At 39.3% G+C, this 13,679-nt stretch overlaps 2 protein-coding genes across 2 annotated transcripts; one reads left to right on the top strand and one right to left on the bottom strand.

Moving 5' to 3' along the window:
• The first annotated feature begins 2,616 nt into the window (after positions 1 to 2,616).
• On the top strand, positions 2,617 to 4,003 carry ppp1r27b (protein phosphatase 1, regulatory subunit 27b). The gene is made up of 3 exons (XM_080880098.1): positions 2,617 to 2,942; positions 3,045 to 3,195; positions 3,411 to 4,003. Exons 1-3 carry the CDS (start codon positions 2,717 to 2,719, stop codon positions 3,532 to 3,534), a joined length of 501 nt encoding a protein of 166 aa, XP_080736224.1. The 5' UTR covers positions 2,617 to 2,716; the 3' UTR covers positions 3,535 to 4,003.
• A 2,405-nt stretch (positions 4,004 to 6,408) lies between these two features.
• Positions 6,409 to 9,032, bottom strand: LOC308394912 (excitatory amino acid transporter 3-like; the record flags this gene model as incomplete). Its single annotated transcript, XM_080879523.1, has 5 exons — positions 8,908 to 9,032; positions 7,783 to 7,899; positions 7,246 to 7,440; positions 7,058 to 7,192; positions 6,409 to 6,520 (listed from the first exon to the last, which is right to left on the bottom strand). The coding sequence occupies exons 1-5, from the start codon at positions 8,967 to 8,969 to the stop codon at positions 6,409 to 6,411; spliced, it is 621 nt and encodes a 206-aa protein (XP_080735649.1). The 5' UTR covers positions 8,970 to 9,032.
• Between the last annotated feature and the right edge of the window lie 4,647 nt (positions 9,033 to 13,679).

Raw genomic sequence — 13,679 nt, 5'->3', positions numbered from 1 at the left:
ATCCTAACGAAGCATTCCATCATATCCAAATTAATGTGGAAAATGTGAAATGGTGGCCAATAAATAAATTTTAAAAAAAATGTAAAAATGAAATGCCTCATGTTTGGGTTTTTTTTTTTTTTTTTTTTTTTTTGTATTTTATTTGTTACTGAAACTACACACTACAGATTTATTTCAAACATGATCTAAATGAGAGCTACTCCCCCAACTGTATACGGTAGATAATGTTCAATCTGGAAAAAAGTAGTCAAAAGTAAATGATTAAATTTAAGCCCATATGGAGTATTCAAAATCAAAATGGGATTTATTAAAAATGAAATGAAGCAAAAATAAAGACCTGGAAGACTGAAGGATCTATAATAAATGTAGTTATATTAATAAGTGCAGAAAATGACCAAAAATTCCTTTTTGTTGAATCTATAGGTTACAACTGTAGATTTAGCTTTTACAGATTTGTGTTTTCAGTCTTTTATGTCACAGGTTTAAAACATGAATTATTAAAGGAGGCAGAGTCCTGATAAAGCCACAGTCTCAAAGCCAACACTCAAAAATGTCAGTGTCCTCAGAGACTAAAACTATAACACTTTTTCAACCTCTTAGTACAATATTTTTTCAGTTTCTATTTTTCTAAAATATAGATTTGGTTTCAGTGAACAGCGCTTTTTTTTTTTTTTTTTTTTTTTTTTTTTGTTTCAGGTATTACTGAAGTAACTTTGGACCAAACTGGGATGCTGGAATCGCATCAATAGCACAGACAGACGTGTAGTTCATTGAAATGCTGTAATAAATCAAAACTACCCTACATATTGTTTATGGTATTTAAAGTTAAAATTAAATCCCAGCAAAGTCGAAATGCATCGTGTGTGCACGTCTTCAGCTGTTTGTGTTCACAGATCAGCTGAACATGCAGTACAGCCTCACAGGGCTGCTAATGTGCCCGTTGACTGGTGTTTGTGCCGCTTTCCGGCACGTAGCCAGCATACTGGAGGTCAGCAGTGGGGTCAACAGTCCAAGCCCTCTGCCCCTCCCAGTGCAGCCTTTCAGTCAGCAAACTGAGGCCTGCGAAACTGGAGCGAGGAGTTTCTCAGTCCTAAAATGTGGCTCGGTTAATTATTCTCCAGAGGCTGGGTTGTCTCCTGGTTTGTCTTATTCCACCGTGAAGGTCTCAAAGCTCCATACTAAGTGGTTAAACAAATAACTAGTCAATAAAAAAAAAAACCCAGTGTGTGATTGTCCCTCCTCGGTGAGAGCCGCAGACCTGTTCGTCGATGTTCAGTTTCTAAACTTTTTAAATGACTGATTAAACTATGCTGTGGACACAGGACGGTGCATGTTTAGCTGATGTAAAGTCCCCAGGATGAATTTTTGTGGTTAAAAATGATCAGGCACGCAGTCACTGTCTCATTCTCACCATCTGATGATGAATCACTGAATCCTGTAACACGCCCATGAGTCAGTCAGTGAGCGAGGGCCAGACAGGAAAAAAGGCTCACATCAGACTTTTCTTTATTGCAGAAAGCCTTTTTTTTAATTCTGCTTTATTTCTCCATGCATTCACTTTTCATCCACGCCATCATTTATTCAAGTCACAGGGGAGGCTGTCTAAGCAGAGATGCTTACTTCATCTTATTTATTATTACTTACTTTGCCCATATTAGCTTCTCTTCATTGGCTTCTTGTTAAAACCAGAACTTAAAATCTTTCTCTTCGCATGCAAGGTCTTAAATAATCAGTGTATCACCTTCAGTTTTCAGGCTGTACTTTTAAGATTTGGCTTAAAACTTTCCTTTTTCACCAAGCTTGTAGTTAAGGCTGTATCAGGTGACCATCCCTTAGTTGTTCTACAATAGGTAAAGGTTGCTGGGGCTTTCCCATAATGCACCGAGTGTTTCCCTGTCACTCTACATGATACCAGGAGCCACCACAGGCTCAATACCAAACTTGATGAGAAAATTTTTTTTTAAAACAAATTTAAAAGAGGCGGAGTCAGAGGACTTCACAAATGTGTTTACATTTTTCATCTGGAGATTATCATTGAACAAAACTTCAAGGCAATTCATCCATCTGTATTTTAGCATCGCACAGCTCGAAAGACAAAAACAGCTTAAAGTGAAATGAAGCAAATCTTCACATTTAAGGAGTCTGAGGAAGACTGTGCTGCCTTACTGATAAAGAGGATGATGCAAACCCCAGTAATCTGGAAGTTACCCATCCTGTGTTACACATAATGATGACCATGATGACAGTCGTCCTTTCTTGACTGTTTGTGTCAGGCAGTTACTGGTCAACAGCCTCCACATGCCAGCAACCTTACCCCTCTGTGACCCCCCCACCAACACCGCCTGGTGTTTACTAGAAGCCTCCATCTTCTCCCACCCCCTCCCAGCTGGCAAGATGTCACCGCTATCTTTAAGTGAACAGCATCTGGGCATGTGGGGGTGACAGCAGCGGTAAGGGTTACTGGCTGTAATGTCTGGAGACGTGAAGCTTGTGACAGGCCAGTGGGACGGCCTGCCAGAGGGACTACTCATCTTCCAAATCTCGCCACTGGATCTGTGAGGTGTTGCATCCTAAAATAGCCCGACAGAGTATAAAAAGACCCACGGGGAGGCCGGGCCTTCAGAGGAACTCTTCACTAGAAAGCAAGAGAGCCACACTGAGAACAGACCGACTGATCTTTTTCTAGTTGCTGCATTTGAAAACTTCTGCAGAGACCATGATGAAATACTATCACTGCCCTGCATCCCAGACCTTGGGAATCAAACCTTGCAGCCAGGACATCCCAATCACCTGCAGAGGCACTGCTTCTCTGAAGCCAATCCGAAGTGTCCACTTCCCCAATGACATCCTTTTCCAGGACTATGTGCGACAGGGCGAGCTAGAAAGGATTGGACGCTTCATCCGAGCCCAGAGAGTGACGCTCGACACCATTTACCACTCCGGTGAGAGCCACGCAAATGAAAGGCTCAGTTACACTAGTAGAAATGTTTCTTCTCAGACTTTATTCAGTGCGCTAACTGTGTCCTGCTTTCCTCTCTGAGCAGGCATGGCTGCAATCCACGAGGCCGTCCTGTCTGGGAACCTGGAGTGTGTGAAGCTCCTGGTCCAGTATGGAGCAGATATCCACCAGAGAGACGAGGAGGGATGGACCCCTCTGCACATGGCCTGCAGTGATGGCTTCCCAGACATCGCACGGTGAGCCTCGAGACTTTCTCCTTTATAGTTAAAAAGTTTAGCTTAAGGGAAGATTGTGTGCAATGCAAATCCAAGGAAGCCACACGAATCGCAGTGAGCCAGCTGGAGGAGGCTGACATCATGTTTACAGTGGCTCCACAGATGTAGAAGGTCACGCTCCCTGACACTGAAGCATGGTGATCTTTTTCACTGACGACGGTTTATCTTTCTTTCAGCTTTCTTCTCTCCCTGGGTGCCGACCCCGAGCTGGAGAACGACTGCGGGGAGAAGCCGGCTGATCTCATCGATGAGGACAACAAGGAGCTGCTGGAGCTTTTCGGGCTAGCTGCCAACGACTGAGACTCCCTGAAGCAGCCTTTAAACCCTGAAAATCGTCTGCTCTGCAGGAATGGTTAGGCAAAGCCACGTCGGTCCAGGATCCTGACTCTGTGAGGTGCCTCAACTTTGATCCAGGACTGCGGAGGTCTGGTGGAAGGAGGGCTGACAGAGCTGGTCTGGATGCCCTCTGAGTGGAGTCGATGTTCGCTGGAAGGAGGACTCCACCTAAAACTCCAGCAGCACAGATTTGTTGTTTCCTGTCAGGGCTTCAGATCTTTTTTTTAAATGCTGTGAACGAAATGAATCTTTGGATTTTGTTTGGTAGAAACTTTACGACTTTTGCCTGTTGAAAGCTTTGAACTAACAAAACCAAACAGGCTGCAGTGTGTGCAGTGTGCGGCTTATCAAGTTGGTTACTTGTGCCTTTTGATTATTGTGAGTTAAATGTTCTCTTTATAGTCTTTTGTATGACTTTTTATACTTATTTTTTAAATAAAGTTTATCAGTTTGTCTGACTTTGCCGTCATTTCCCTGCTTAACGTGAAAAAACCTCTGTCTCATGTTTCACATGAACATATGTCAATGCTGCATTTGCATCTTTAAAATGACATCAAACTAATCGATCACAGAGGAAAACCGCAAAAAGCCATCATAGCCTCTTGTGCCAAAAACTGCAGTACCTCCAGTGACCACTTGAGGCTGGCTCCAGTTGATCCCATTTTAAAGCGTCGAGATGAGCATTTTGCTTCCCCATGTTGGTATGAATATTAAACATATAAGGTTAATTCATAATAAATCAAAATGAATGACTGAGCCCACAAAACTTATCTCAGCACTGTTTACAGAGGTCAGAGGTGAAGGATCATTTGCATAGGAAACTTATGGCCAACTATGGAAGCACATCCTGGGAGCGTTTCAGCCACAGCAGCCTCAGGTCAGCTAATTGGTTGGTGGGACAAAATGAAAAAGGTATTCTGGACGTATTCCCTCAACACTGCCACTTACTGTGGTTTTAATGAGGACTTACTGTAGATCTATTTCTTACAGTCAGTATGTTGGTCCTAAATTTGACCCAAGTGACTGGCACTGACCTGAAAATATTGTGTTTCCTCAGTGACAGCGCAGTGTCTTCAGTGTATCTGCTCTATTTTAGTGTCCGTTTTGTTTTGGGTTTCAGTCTCTTGTGGCTACTCTACCCTGACTTTGCACTTCCTGTGAGATGCCCTGAGAGGATAGAGAAATAATGCATGTGCTTATAGCTTTCCCCTTGTTGAGGGAACCGGTAATTGTTCTGTTGAAATCTTTGTGTCTCTGCAGCCTGAAGATTAAGATTTTTTTTAACTTGGTCAAATTTTTGGCCATTCTCTGGCCATTCTTTTCTGGCCACTTTTGACTTTTCTTTTTTTCTCATTCCGTTTATTGAGCACAGGTGAGTTGAGGGACACCACTAATACTTCAACTAGTTTTTGTTTTTTCACCTTTTTTGGTTTGTGGTAAGGCATAATGTTAGAACTGTAGCTGCTTTGACATAATAATAACTTTATTTGTAAAGCACTTTTCAAAACCCAAGTGCTTCATAGTTAGAATAAAAGCCGAATACAGAGATGTATGTGGAAACATGCAGACACATAAACAAACAGGTTATCATCCATAAAGTCAGATATTCACTCCAACTATGGCCAAAATAAATATGAAAAGATTAAGGGATATATTAATATGAGTCACTAAACTGCTAAATATTTCAAAATATGGTGGGTGAAACTGATCTCAGAACAGGCAGTCCTCTGAGGACCAGATTCTGTAATTTTGGTGCTGTGCCAATGGCTATGACATAATCAGAGCAACAATGCCACAAATCCCAGGCAGCTGTAAGTTTTGCAGATGTGCACATGCATGACACATTTAAGGTGCTGGTGTAAATTTGTAAACTTTGGCACTGTTGACCGAAGACAAAGGAAGAAGAGGGAGAGTGTGGAGGTGAGAATAGCGAGCGGGGACTGTGAGGGGTAAAGACAGATGGAGCATACTGGACAATATGAATATGGAGCTCCCCAGCAGGAGGCAAGGTTCCCCCCCCTTTGGTGGTCCTCCTCGGGTCCTTGTACTCTGGGGCCTCTGGATATCTGGGGCCTGGATCTCCTCCATACCTGCTTCATACCCTGGTGGACGGGGCTATGGCTCCCCACACTCCCTAGCAGATCGTTACATGGAGAAACCTTTGGAATACAAGCATGCTGATCCACACAGGTGTGCACACAGGTGTACACACGGGTATTCACAGACGCGGACTACACCTTTCTTGGCTGCTGCCTCAAAGCACATTGTGTGCTGTCTATCTTGCGTGCTGCACAATATAGTTTATTATTTAGTATCTACTGATATCTACTGCTAGCTTTATTGTGATGGTGCTGTTTTTTTTTATTATGTTGCTCTTTGCTGTTTGCTTTCTCTTCTGTTTTTTTTCTCCATACAGGTGATCCAGGTGTTTTGTTTGTTTTTCTTTTCTTTTTTTTTTCTTTCTTCCCCCCCTTCTCACCGTCTCTTCTCCCCTCTGGTTTTCTTTCTCTCCCTCTCTTTCTTTCATTCTTTCTCCCTGTCCTATCCCCCAGTCATTTCTGTCCCGTTTGTAGCAACCGAAAATAAAATAAATTCATAATTATAATAAAGGTCAATCAAATGGACCAATATGGCAAGGCCATGATGATCCACTTGGTAAAATAAATCCACTTGGCATCTTTCTTGGCCTTAAGACAACAATTCTGGTGGCTAAAGATCCAAACGGGACACAAAAAAAGAAAAGGCTAAATTATCATATCGTAACAACAACAAATACTAAATGGGCCTTAAGCACCTCTGAGAAAATCTTATGGTTAAAAAGAAAAGAAGTCATCATAGTTACTGTATCATTTCCTGTCTATGCTCCTCCAGTTCTTTTTTGGACACTTCATAGATGATCGACACACCAATGCAGTCTGAAGAGACGTTGACGATGGTGTTGCATCGATCTCTGAAAGGCAAAGAATGACCACAGAACGCAGCCAGTCAGCAAATTGTTCTTTCTGAACTCTGATAATGAGTTTCAACCCTCAAACACATGAACAGCTAAACATAGCACATCAATACAAATATGAACAGTCATCATAGTGGTGATGATGTGGGTTTGTTTTGCAGCCCCAGGCCTTCAGCAGCTTTCAGTCATTGAGCCGACCATGAACTCTTCTGTATATCAAACTATTCTAGAGTCAAATGTGAGGCCATCTGCCGACAGCTAGAACTGGGCTGAAAAAGAGCTGTGCATAAATGAATGCCTGAAAACCTGAATGAACTGAAGCAGCATTGTTGAAAAGAGTGGGCTGAAATTCCTCCACAGTGACATGCAAGATGATAAAGCCCCACAAAACAGTTACTTCGAGTTACTGCAGGACTTCAGGAATTTGCTGAGATCTTTGGAACTTTACACAAACACAGCAAACAGTTTTTAAGATGTGAAAAGGCAGCAGTAGTAATGTGTCAGACATTAAAATGAACAGAAAGCGAAACTTACAGGAGCCATTCTACAGCCACCAGAATAGAGGCATCCTGAGCAGGTAAGCCGACCGCTGTCAGAACAAACAGAGTGGTCACTGCTCCTGTAGCTGGGATCCCTCCTGCGCCGATGCTGGTGGCTGCTGCCGTCACACTGCACACCAAAGCAAAGCATACAGACTCTTCAGAGTCTGTATGCTGAGGTACGCAATGGTAAATAACTGGCTCAAGTTCAGATTGATGCGGTTGAGCTGGGCGATGAAAACGACTGCGACCACTTCGTAAAGGACGCTTCCGTTCATGTTGGTGCTGGTGCAGATGGGCAGCATGAAGCGAGGGACTCTTCTTTTGATCCTCAGTTTCTCCTCACAGCACAAAAACATGAGGGGCAATGCAGCAGAGCTATGAGAGGCAGCACATCATTTGTTAGTGCTTGAACAGCTATGGAATTATAAAACATTTACTCGGTCAGCTGTGAGGCCTTTGCTAAAACCTTTTCTTTATCTGGCTTCACTTAAACCAACATATTTTACAAAGAAGGTCAGACTATGTCAGAAATTAATAATAGAAACTGGCTGCAACACGAGTAGCAGTATTGAGAAAATGAAAAAATGTGTCATAAATAAAGCCTAACAGAAGCCAGGAAGGAAAAAGTGAACCACCTTCATAAGCCTGTAAATCCAGGATTACATCTGAACTTACCCTCTGATTACAACAGAACACCGCCCTCAGTGTGTGTCTTACCTGGATGAGATCAGCATTGCAGTGACTAAAGTGACCGCTCTCATGACAGGGAGGGGGTTACGCCTCACAAACAAGAAAAAGATCATTGGCAGAATCACCAGGCCATGGATCAGAAGCCTGAAAAAACAGTATATACACAGCCAACTGTGATTATACCAAATACAGTTTCTCACTGCCTAAAACAATGAGACTCAACTGAAGGATTTATATATCTCCATTGTTCCAAATCCCCCCAAAGACGACTTTTTTTTTAGATAACAGACCTATCTGGTAGTTAGTCACTTCTGACAGAAACCCTTCATTTTTGTTTTTTAGACTTCATCGTGCTAATTTTTCCATCCCACAACTTTGTAAAAGATTTGGATAAAAATGAAAGTTACTCTGAATGAATCATCAGTGTAAACCCTGTCTGTTAGATTTTTTAAACGAACAATGAGTATTTTTATTTACACTTGCAATTTAAAAAAGAAATAGTGCTGTTTTGGTATAAACTAGCACATTTGGTTTTTATTTTGTATTTCTTTTTTATTCTTTCTGTTTTATTGTAATATTTAATTTTAGTAAATAAATTGCAGGAGCAACCTTTTCTAATGTTCCCATGTAAACTTTATTTGAATTATTTCAACAGCAGCTTTCAACTGTCAACAGTGGAAACGGTGAAAACACCTGCGATGGCTCCATTAGCCCACTAGATGTAGCTGTTTAACCTGGTGGGATTTTCACCTGCAACAAATATGCCAAAAAGAGCGAGTTCTGATCATCTGTGACCAGCTAAACATTTTAATAACAGCTGCTATCAACATAAAAGAAAAAGAAGGAAATAAAGAAACCACTGGCGCATGCGCAATTAATATTGACATTATTTTAATTCACATTTACCCTGATTAAAATTCAGTGATTAAGCCTGTTGACTTGCCTCATACTGTTTGACTTGCATCAGAAGTAAATTAACCCTGTAAGTTTATTTATAAAACACTTCCACAGACATTTAGTCACAGAGCGCTGTGCAGCTAAACAATAACCTGGAATAATCACAATAAAGTGAAATTAAAATACATTTAACAGCAGCACAAAACCATACCGCTCAGAACAAAGTAATTGGTGGGTTAACCAGTCATCACTTACCACCAGCAACCCCCAACACACTTAGGAACAAAAACTTGTTGACCAGGACAAAGTTCCAGCATTTGAGCAGCCTTTGCCTCCAGATCGCAGCATCGGCAGCAGTGTTTTCCTCCTCACGACCGTTAGTCGCCATTTTTCTGCTGCACAGTTAGCTAAAAATTTAGCCACATTCGCTGGCTACTAATCAGGCATTTATAAAATAATTTATAATTAGATATTTATGAACAAAGTTAAGAAACCATTTCGATAAATAAATAATGAATATAATGAACATAAAATGATCGCAAGCCTCAGAAATCTGACTTTTACCGACTTTTCACAGGTATTCTAGGATGGAAGTCACGTGACCACCAGGCGAAACTCCTTGGCACGCTGATTCCAACTTTTGATTGTTTGTTTTTGTTTATTTGTGATCGTTTTTATTTATTTGTTTGTTTTTATCTTTGGAGAAGTTTGTCTATTTATTTATTTATTCTGTGAGAAAATTTGGTCAGTGTGAGGAATGGGAAAAAATACAAATAAAAATGTACTTATGAAAAGAAAGGACGAGGGCACAGAAGTTATTACAAACTGAATTCAAAAGAGGAGATGAAGGCTCGCTGGCTTTCTGATTTGCTCATTCTTGGACTGTTTAAAAGTCAAGTTTCATTTCATTGTTCAGCTGGTGAACATTGGGTTTCCTGCCAGAACATTTGCATTGATAAGAATGAGAATAACTTTCTTGATCCCAAAGGGAAACTTGAGTGTCTGACATAACTCATGTCCTATTTGTATGAGAATTTAAAAGCCTGATGGCTGTGGGTGCGAATGATCATCCAGTACTGATGTTTTTCTGTTCCTGTACCACCCGCAGTGTGTCCAATCTGCCAGCTTTCTTCACTGCTTTGCCCAGCCTCCTTGCATCCATGTTTCTGATGCTGTCTTCCCAGCAGGCCGCAGCATAGAAAATCACACTTGCAGTTACAGACTGACAGAACATCTCCAGCAATTTACTGCAGATGCTGGGAGATCTTAGTTTCCTTAACAAATAGAGGCGACTTTAGTTTGTATCTAGGGTTTTAGAGAGGTTCATACTGAGGTAGTTTTTGTGATGACCTGTAAAACTTAAAACAGTGCAATCAATGACATAATTCCCTGATTAGTCAACTTGCAGAAAATTTTAACTTTTTTTTGCAAAAAAGTGCAACACAAGGTTCAGGTTCACAAAGTTGAATGTATACTTACTTTCCTTTTATTTGGGGACTGTTTCTTAAAAATATACAAATTACAGGTGTCATTTTTTTCATTTCTACTTAACATTTCCAGCACAGAACTGTTGTAATTGAATTTTTCTCATGTGGTTTACTGTGTTGCTTTTGTTTTAGTTTTGTGTTCTTTTCATTTGTGACTTTAACTTTGAAAACTCAAAGAACTGTGAGCTCGTTTTCATTAAAGTGAGCTGTCTTCTGATCTGAGCTAACATTCCCTGCTACGTCCAGCTGTCTGCCAGCTTTTTCTGGCTCAGAAATTTTCCTTTTTTTCCTTTTTTTTTTTTTTTAAATCTGTCAGTCATAGTGGTCATTTTTGTGTGCCTGATATTTCTAATAGTAACACTCATTTAAATTAGCCCCATATATTTTCATTACAAAGCTGTTATCGAGGGTGTTGTTTTAATTTTTCTTGTTTTTAATACTGCCAAAAAGCAGTTGATGCAAATCACTTTAAACTGCAATGTAAAAATTCAAATGTCAGACAGATTTGGGCTCAGAGAGGGGAGGCCATCTGCTTCAGCTAGTGAAGGTATAGCTTTTGTATCAGAAATACTAAGATAATAAATTTTATTAGTTTACTGGTTTCCATGCTTTCACTTCAATACTGTGATTTCCTCGACTCATCAAGCCTTATTTTATTCATGGTCCAGTTTGGTCGGGCTTTACCGAAGCTCTAACAAACTGATGCTGCTATTTAATTTGACCAAAGCTAAAAATAAGTCAATACAGTTTATTTATAAACCATATTTTTGTTCAAGAATATACTTATTAATTTCCAACATGAAACAAAGTAAAAGAAAGAAACTAAACAATATCTGTTTTTTGAATCCAGCAGTGGATAAATTGCAAACAGATAAAGAGCAGAGAGGTGTGGGATAAGAGATAAGAGATGGGTCCGTGGACAGGTTTGTGAAACTCAAAAGGACAGTGATGATCTGATTGTAACGTCAGTGACTCCACACTAAAAGGTCAACGACTGAAGATATATAATTGTTGCTTGAGAGAGTTGAGTGAGAGGATCTGAATGGATTTTATTGTTATTCTTCAACTGTTAGTAGGTGTGGCTGCTAAGTTAATGGACCGCTGATGTGGTAGTTTATATTTCTAATCAACAGATTAATTAGATTAGTGCAGATACAAGATCAAAGGTAAGAAATGTGGCGTGATAGAAAGCGGGCTAACATCTTGTAACTTCTATTTACAGGTTCCTCATTTGATTTGGTCTTTATTCAAAACATTTTTGTAATGAAAGTACGTTTATGGAAATAGCTGATTATACAGCAAAAACACAAACACATGTCAATGTCATGTCCCCGGGGGCCAAACCTGACCTTTTGAAAGATTTGGCTTACCTGTTTGTAGCTGTGGTAGTTTCTTTATATCACGTTCATTGTCAGTTTTATTGCTACGAGTTCCTTTAACAGCTTGCAATTGAAAAGAAAGTATTTTTCTTCTTCCTGCTCCTTTTCACACATGGTTGTAGTGCTTTATTGATAGAAAGTGTGGTTGGTTTGTTTGATCTGTTGTACCAAGTGTGAAATGAATAAATAAATGAAATGAAAAGAAAGTCTTTAAGTATTTTGCCAGAACTCTCAAAGAGTATTCCTCACTGACACTGAGAGCTAACAGGACTAGTTTTCTAAGGTTAACTGGTTGACATGATGTATTGAAGAGAATAATCATCAGACACTTTTATGTTCCACAGAGCCGTAAACTCAAATCTAAACAGCGTAAAATCAAATAATTGGCCTGGTGATGATCTCACCGTATACATTTTGCTTGGAAAATGACTGTCATTAACCTCATAACTAATGTTTCCTTTTTGCTGCATGTGGCAGTTATACACATCAAATTCAAATCAATTCAATGTGGTTAAAATCAGATTTATGAACATTACGATAGCTTATACCCAAGGTAAAGTATCTCTGAGAAAACCCAAGAAATCAGATTATCCCCTATGAACAAGTTAACTCTATGTTTTTGAGTGGATTAATTTGCAGTTTATTTGTTCAGCTGGGTGAAACTGCTAGGTAAATACAATTAGCATTAAAGAAACTAAAATTTAGTCCCCTATAGTATTCTCTTTTTAATTCCAATAATCCACAAGGTTTTTAAGACATAATGTGTAGTAATCATTTCAATTTTAATGAACAACACGTATCTTTTTGAGCTCCAGGCTTTCTCCAGAACTCCAAACATTAAAATCCTCAAAGGAATCAATAACCTTCTACCAGTTTGAATGAATTATTAGGGGTTTATTGTAGCTGCATTTGCTTTTCTTTGTAATAGTTTTTGTCATGTCCCACCAATGTCTGAGTGTGTTTGTAGTGACCTTTGTACTGACATGTTGACCTGCAGGAATCTTTGCTGTTTTCTTCAGTCATGAAATAAAAACACTTTAGAAAGGTTTCTGCCTGCGGGATAAAAAGGCTGTACAGTCCCACAAAAAGAAGGATCACCTGATCACTCTACGTAGGTCCACAATCAATATCATTTCATCATTTTAAAACTTACAGTAAATCAAACATGTTTTCTACATCAGTGTCAGAAAATATAACAAACTTTTCATTAAATTAATAAATCACTGGAATATCACATCTAATCCAACAAACTAATTCACTTATTGGTTTGTTGGATTGATTAAATTCATCATTTTTAAATACACTTGTTGCTGAATATTAGTTTTTGTAGAAGCACCAGTGGTGTGAAACATGTAAACAGTCAGGAGGATGCAGGAAAAGGTGTGGGCCTGTAGGTGGGTTTCAGACACATAAACGGTTAGGCTCTCAGTGTAATGCGAATTATTCTGCAAATTAAAGCCACCAACTGAAATCCTCAGGCAATGTTTGAAAGCAGTTCAGTAACAGCTCTGGGTGGTCATTGTTGTTTTTTCTATGACCGTTGACAGTGCTGCTTACAGGTTACAGCTTACCGAAACTATGTTGCTAAACTTTGTTCCTTATCTGTGGTATCAAAGTACTACTAAACTACTTCAGCAGTAACAGTGAAAATGCAGCTAGTACACAATCTCAGATTTTATTTGCATGTATAAAATTGGTGCTTTTTGTGTTTGGAAAATGTCAAACTATTAAATTGCATGAGAAAAAAATCATAATTTACATCAGAGCGGATCTTCTAATATAACATATTTCTAATTTTCAAAAGTTTGATTCCTTTTTTTTCTGCTGTGTTTAATCCCGGTAAGAAGAAGAACTTCTTATTCATTTGTGTTCTTCTGTCATATTAACGCTACCTCTTTTTATTACTATTGTTGTTTCTTTTAAAATGTTGACTTGAATTTAACTTTTCATAAACATTCACAAAGAGATATTTCAGTTAAAACAAATCTATCACTTACATATAACAGTTTAATGAAGAATACTGTATAAGAATGAGTCAAAACAGTTTGTCTAAATATTTCTGATTCTGGCTTCTCTACACTGGCTCCCTATATTTTTTAGAATCACTTTAAACATTTTACTGATTGCTTTTAAAGAACTTTTGTGTCTGGAGCTAGAAAGC

This window comes from Rhamphochromis sp. 'chilingali', assembly GCF_963969265.1.
Source record: "Rhamphochromis sp. 'chilingali' genome assembly, chromosome: 4".
NCBI classification, from domain to species: domain Eukaryota; kingdom Metazoa; phylum Chordata; class Actinopteri; order Cichliformes; family Cichlidae; genus Rhamphochromis; species Rhamphochromis sp. 'chilingali'.
The sequence above is the reverse complement of the archived record's forward strand: the minus strand, read 5'-3'. Positions and strand labels throughout refer to the sequence as shown.

Coding starts and splice junctions, on each gene's coding strand:
- ppp1r27b (XM_080880098.1), top strand. CDS start 2,717: ATGATGAAATACTATCACTGCCCTGCATCCCAGACCTTGGGAATCAAA. Junction 2,943..3,044: donor CGACACCATTTACCACTCCG/GTGAGAGCCACG, acceptor CTCTCTGAGCAG/GCATGGCTGCAATCCACGAG. Junction 3,196..3,410: donor GGCTTCCCAGACATCGCACG/GTGAGCCTCGAG, acceptor TCTTTCTTTCAG/CTTTCTTCTCTCCCTGGGTG.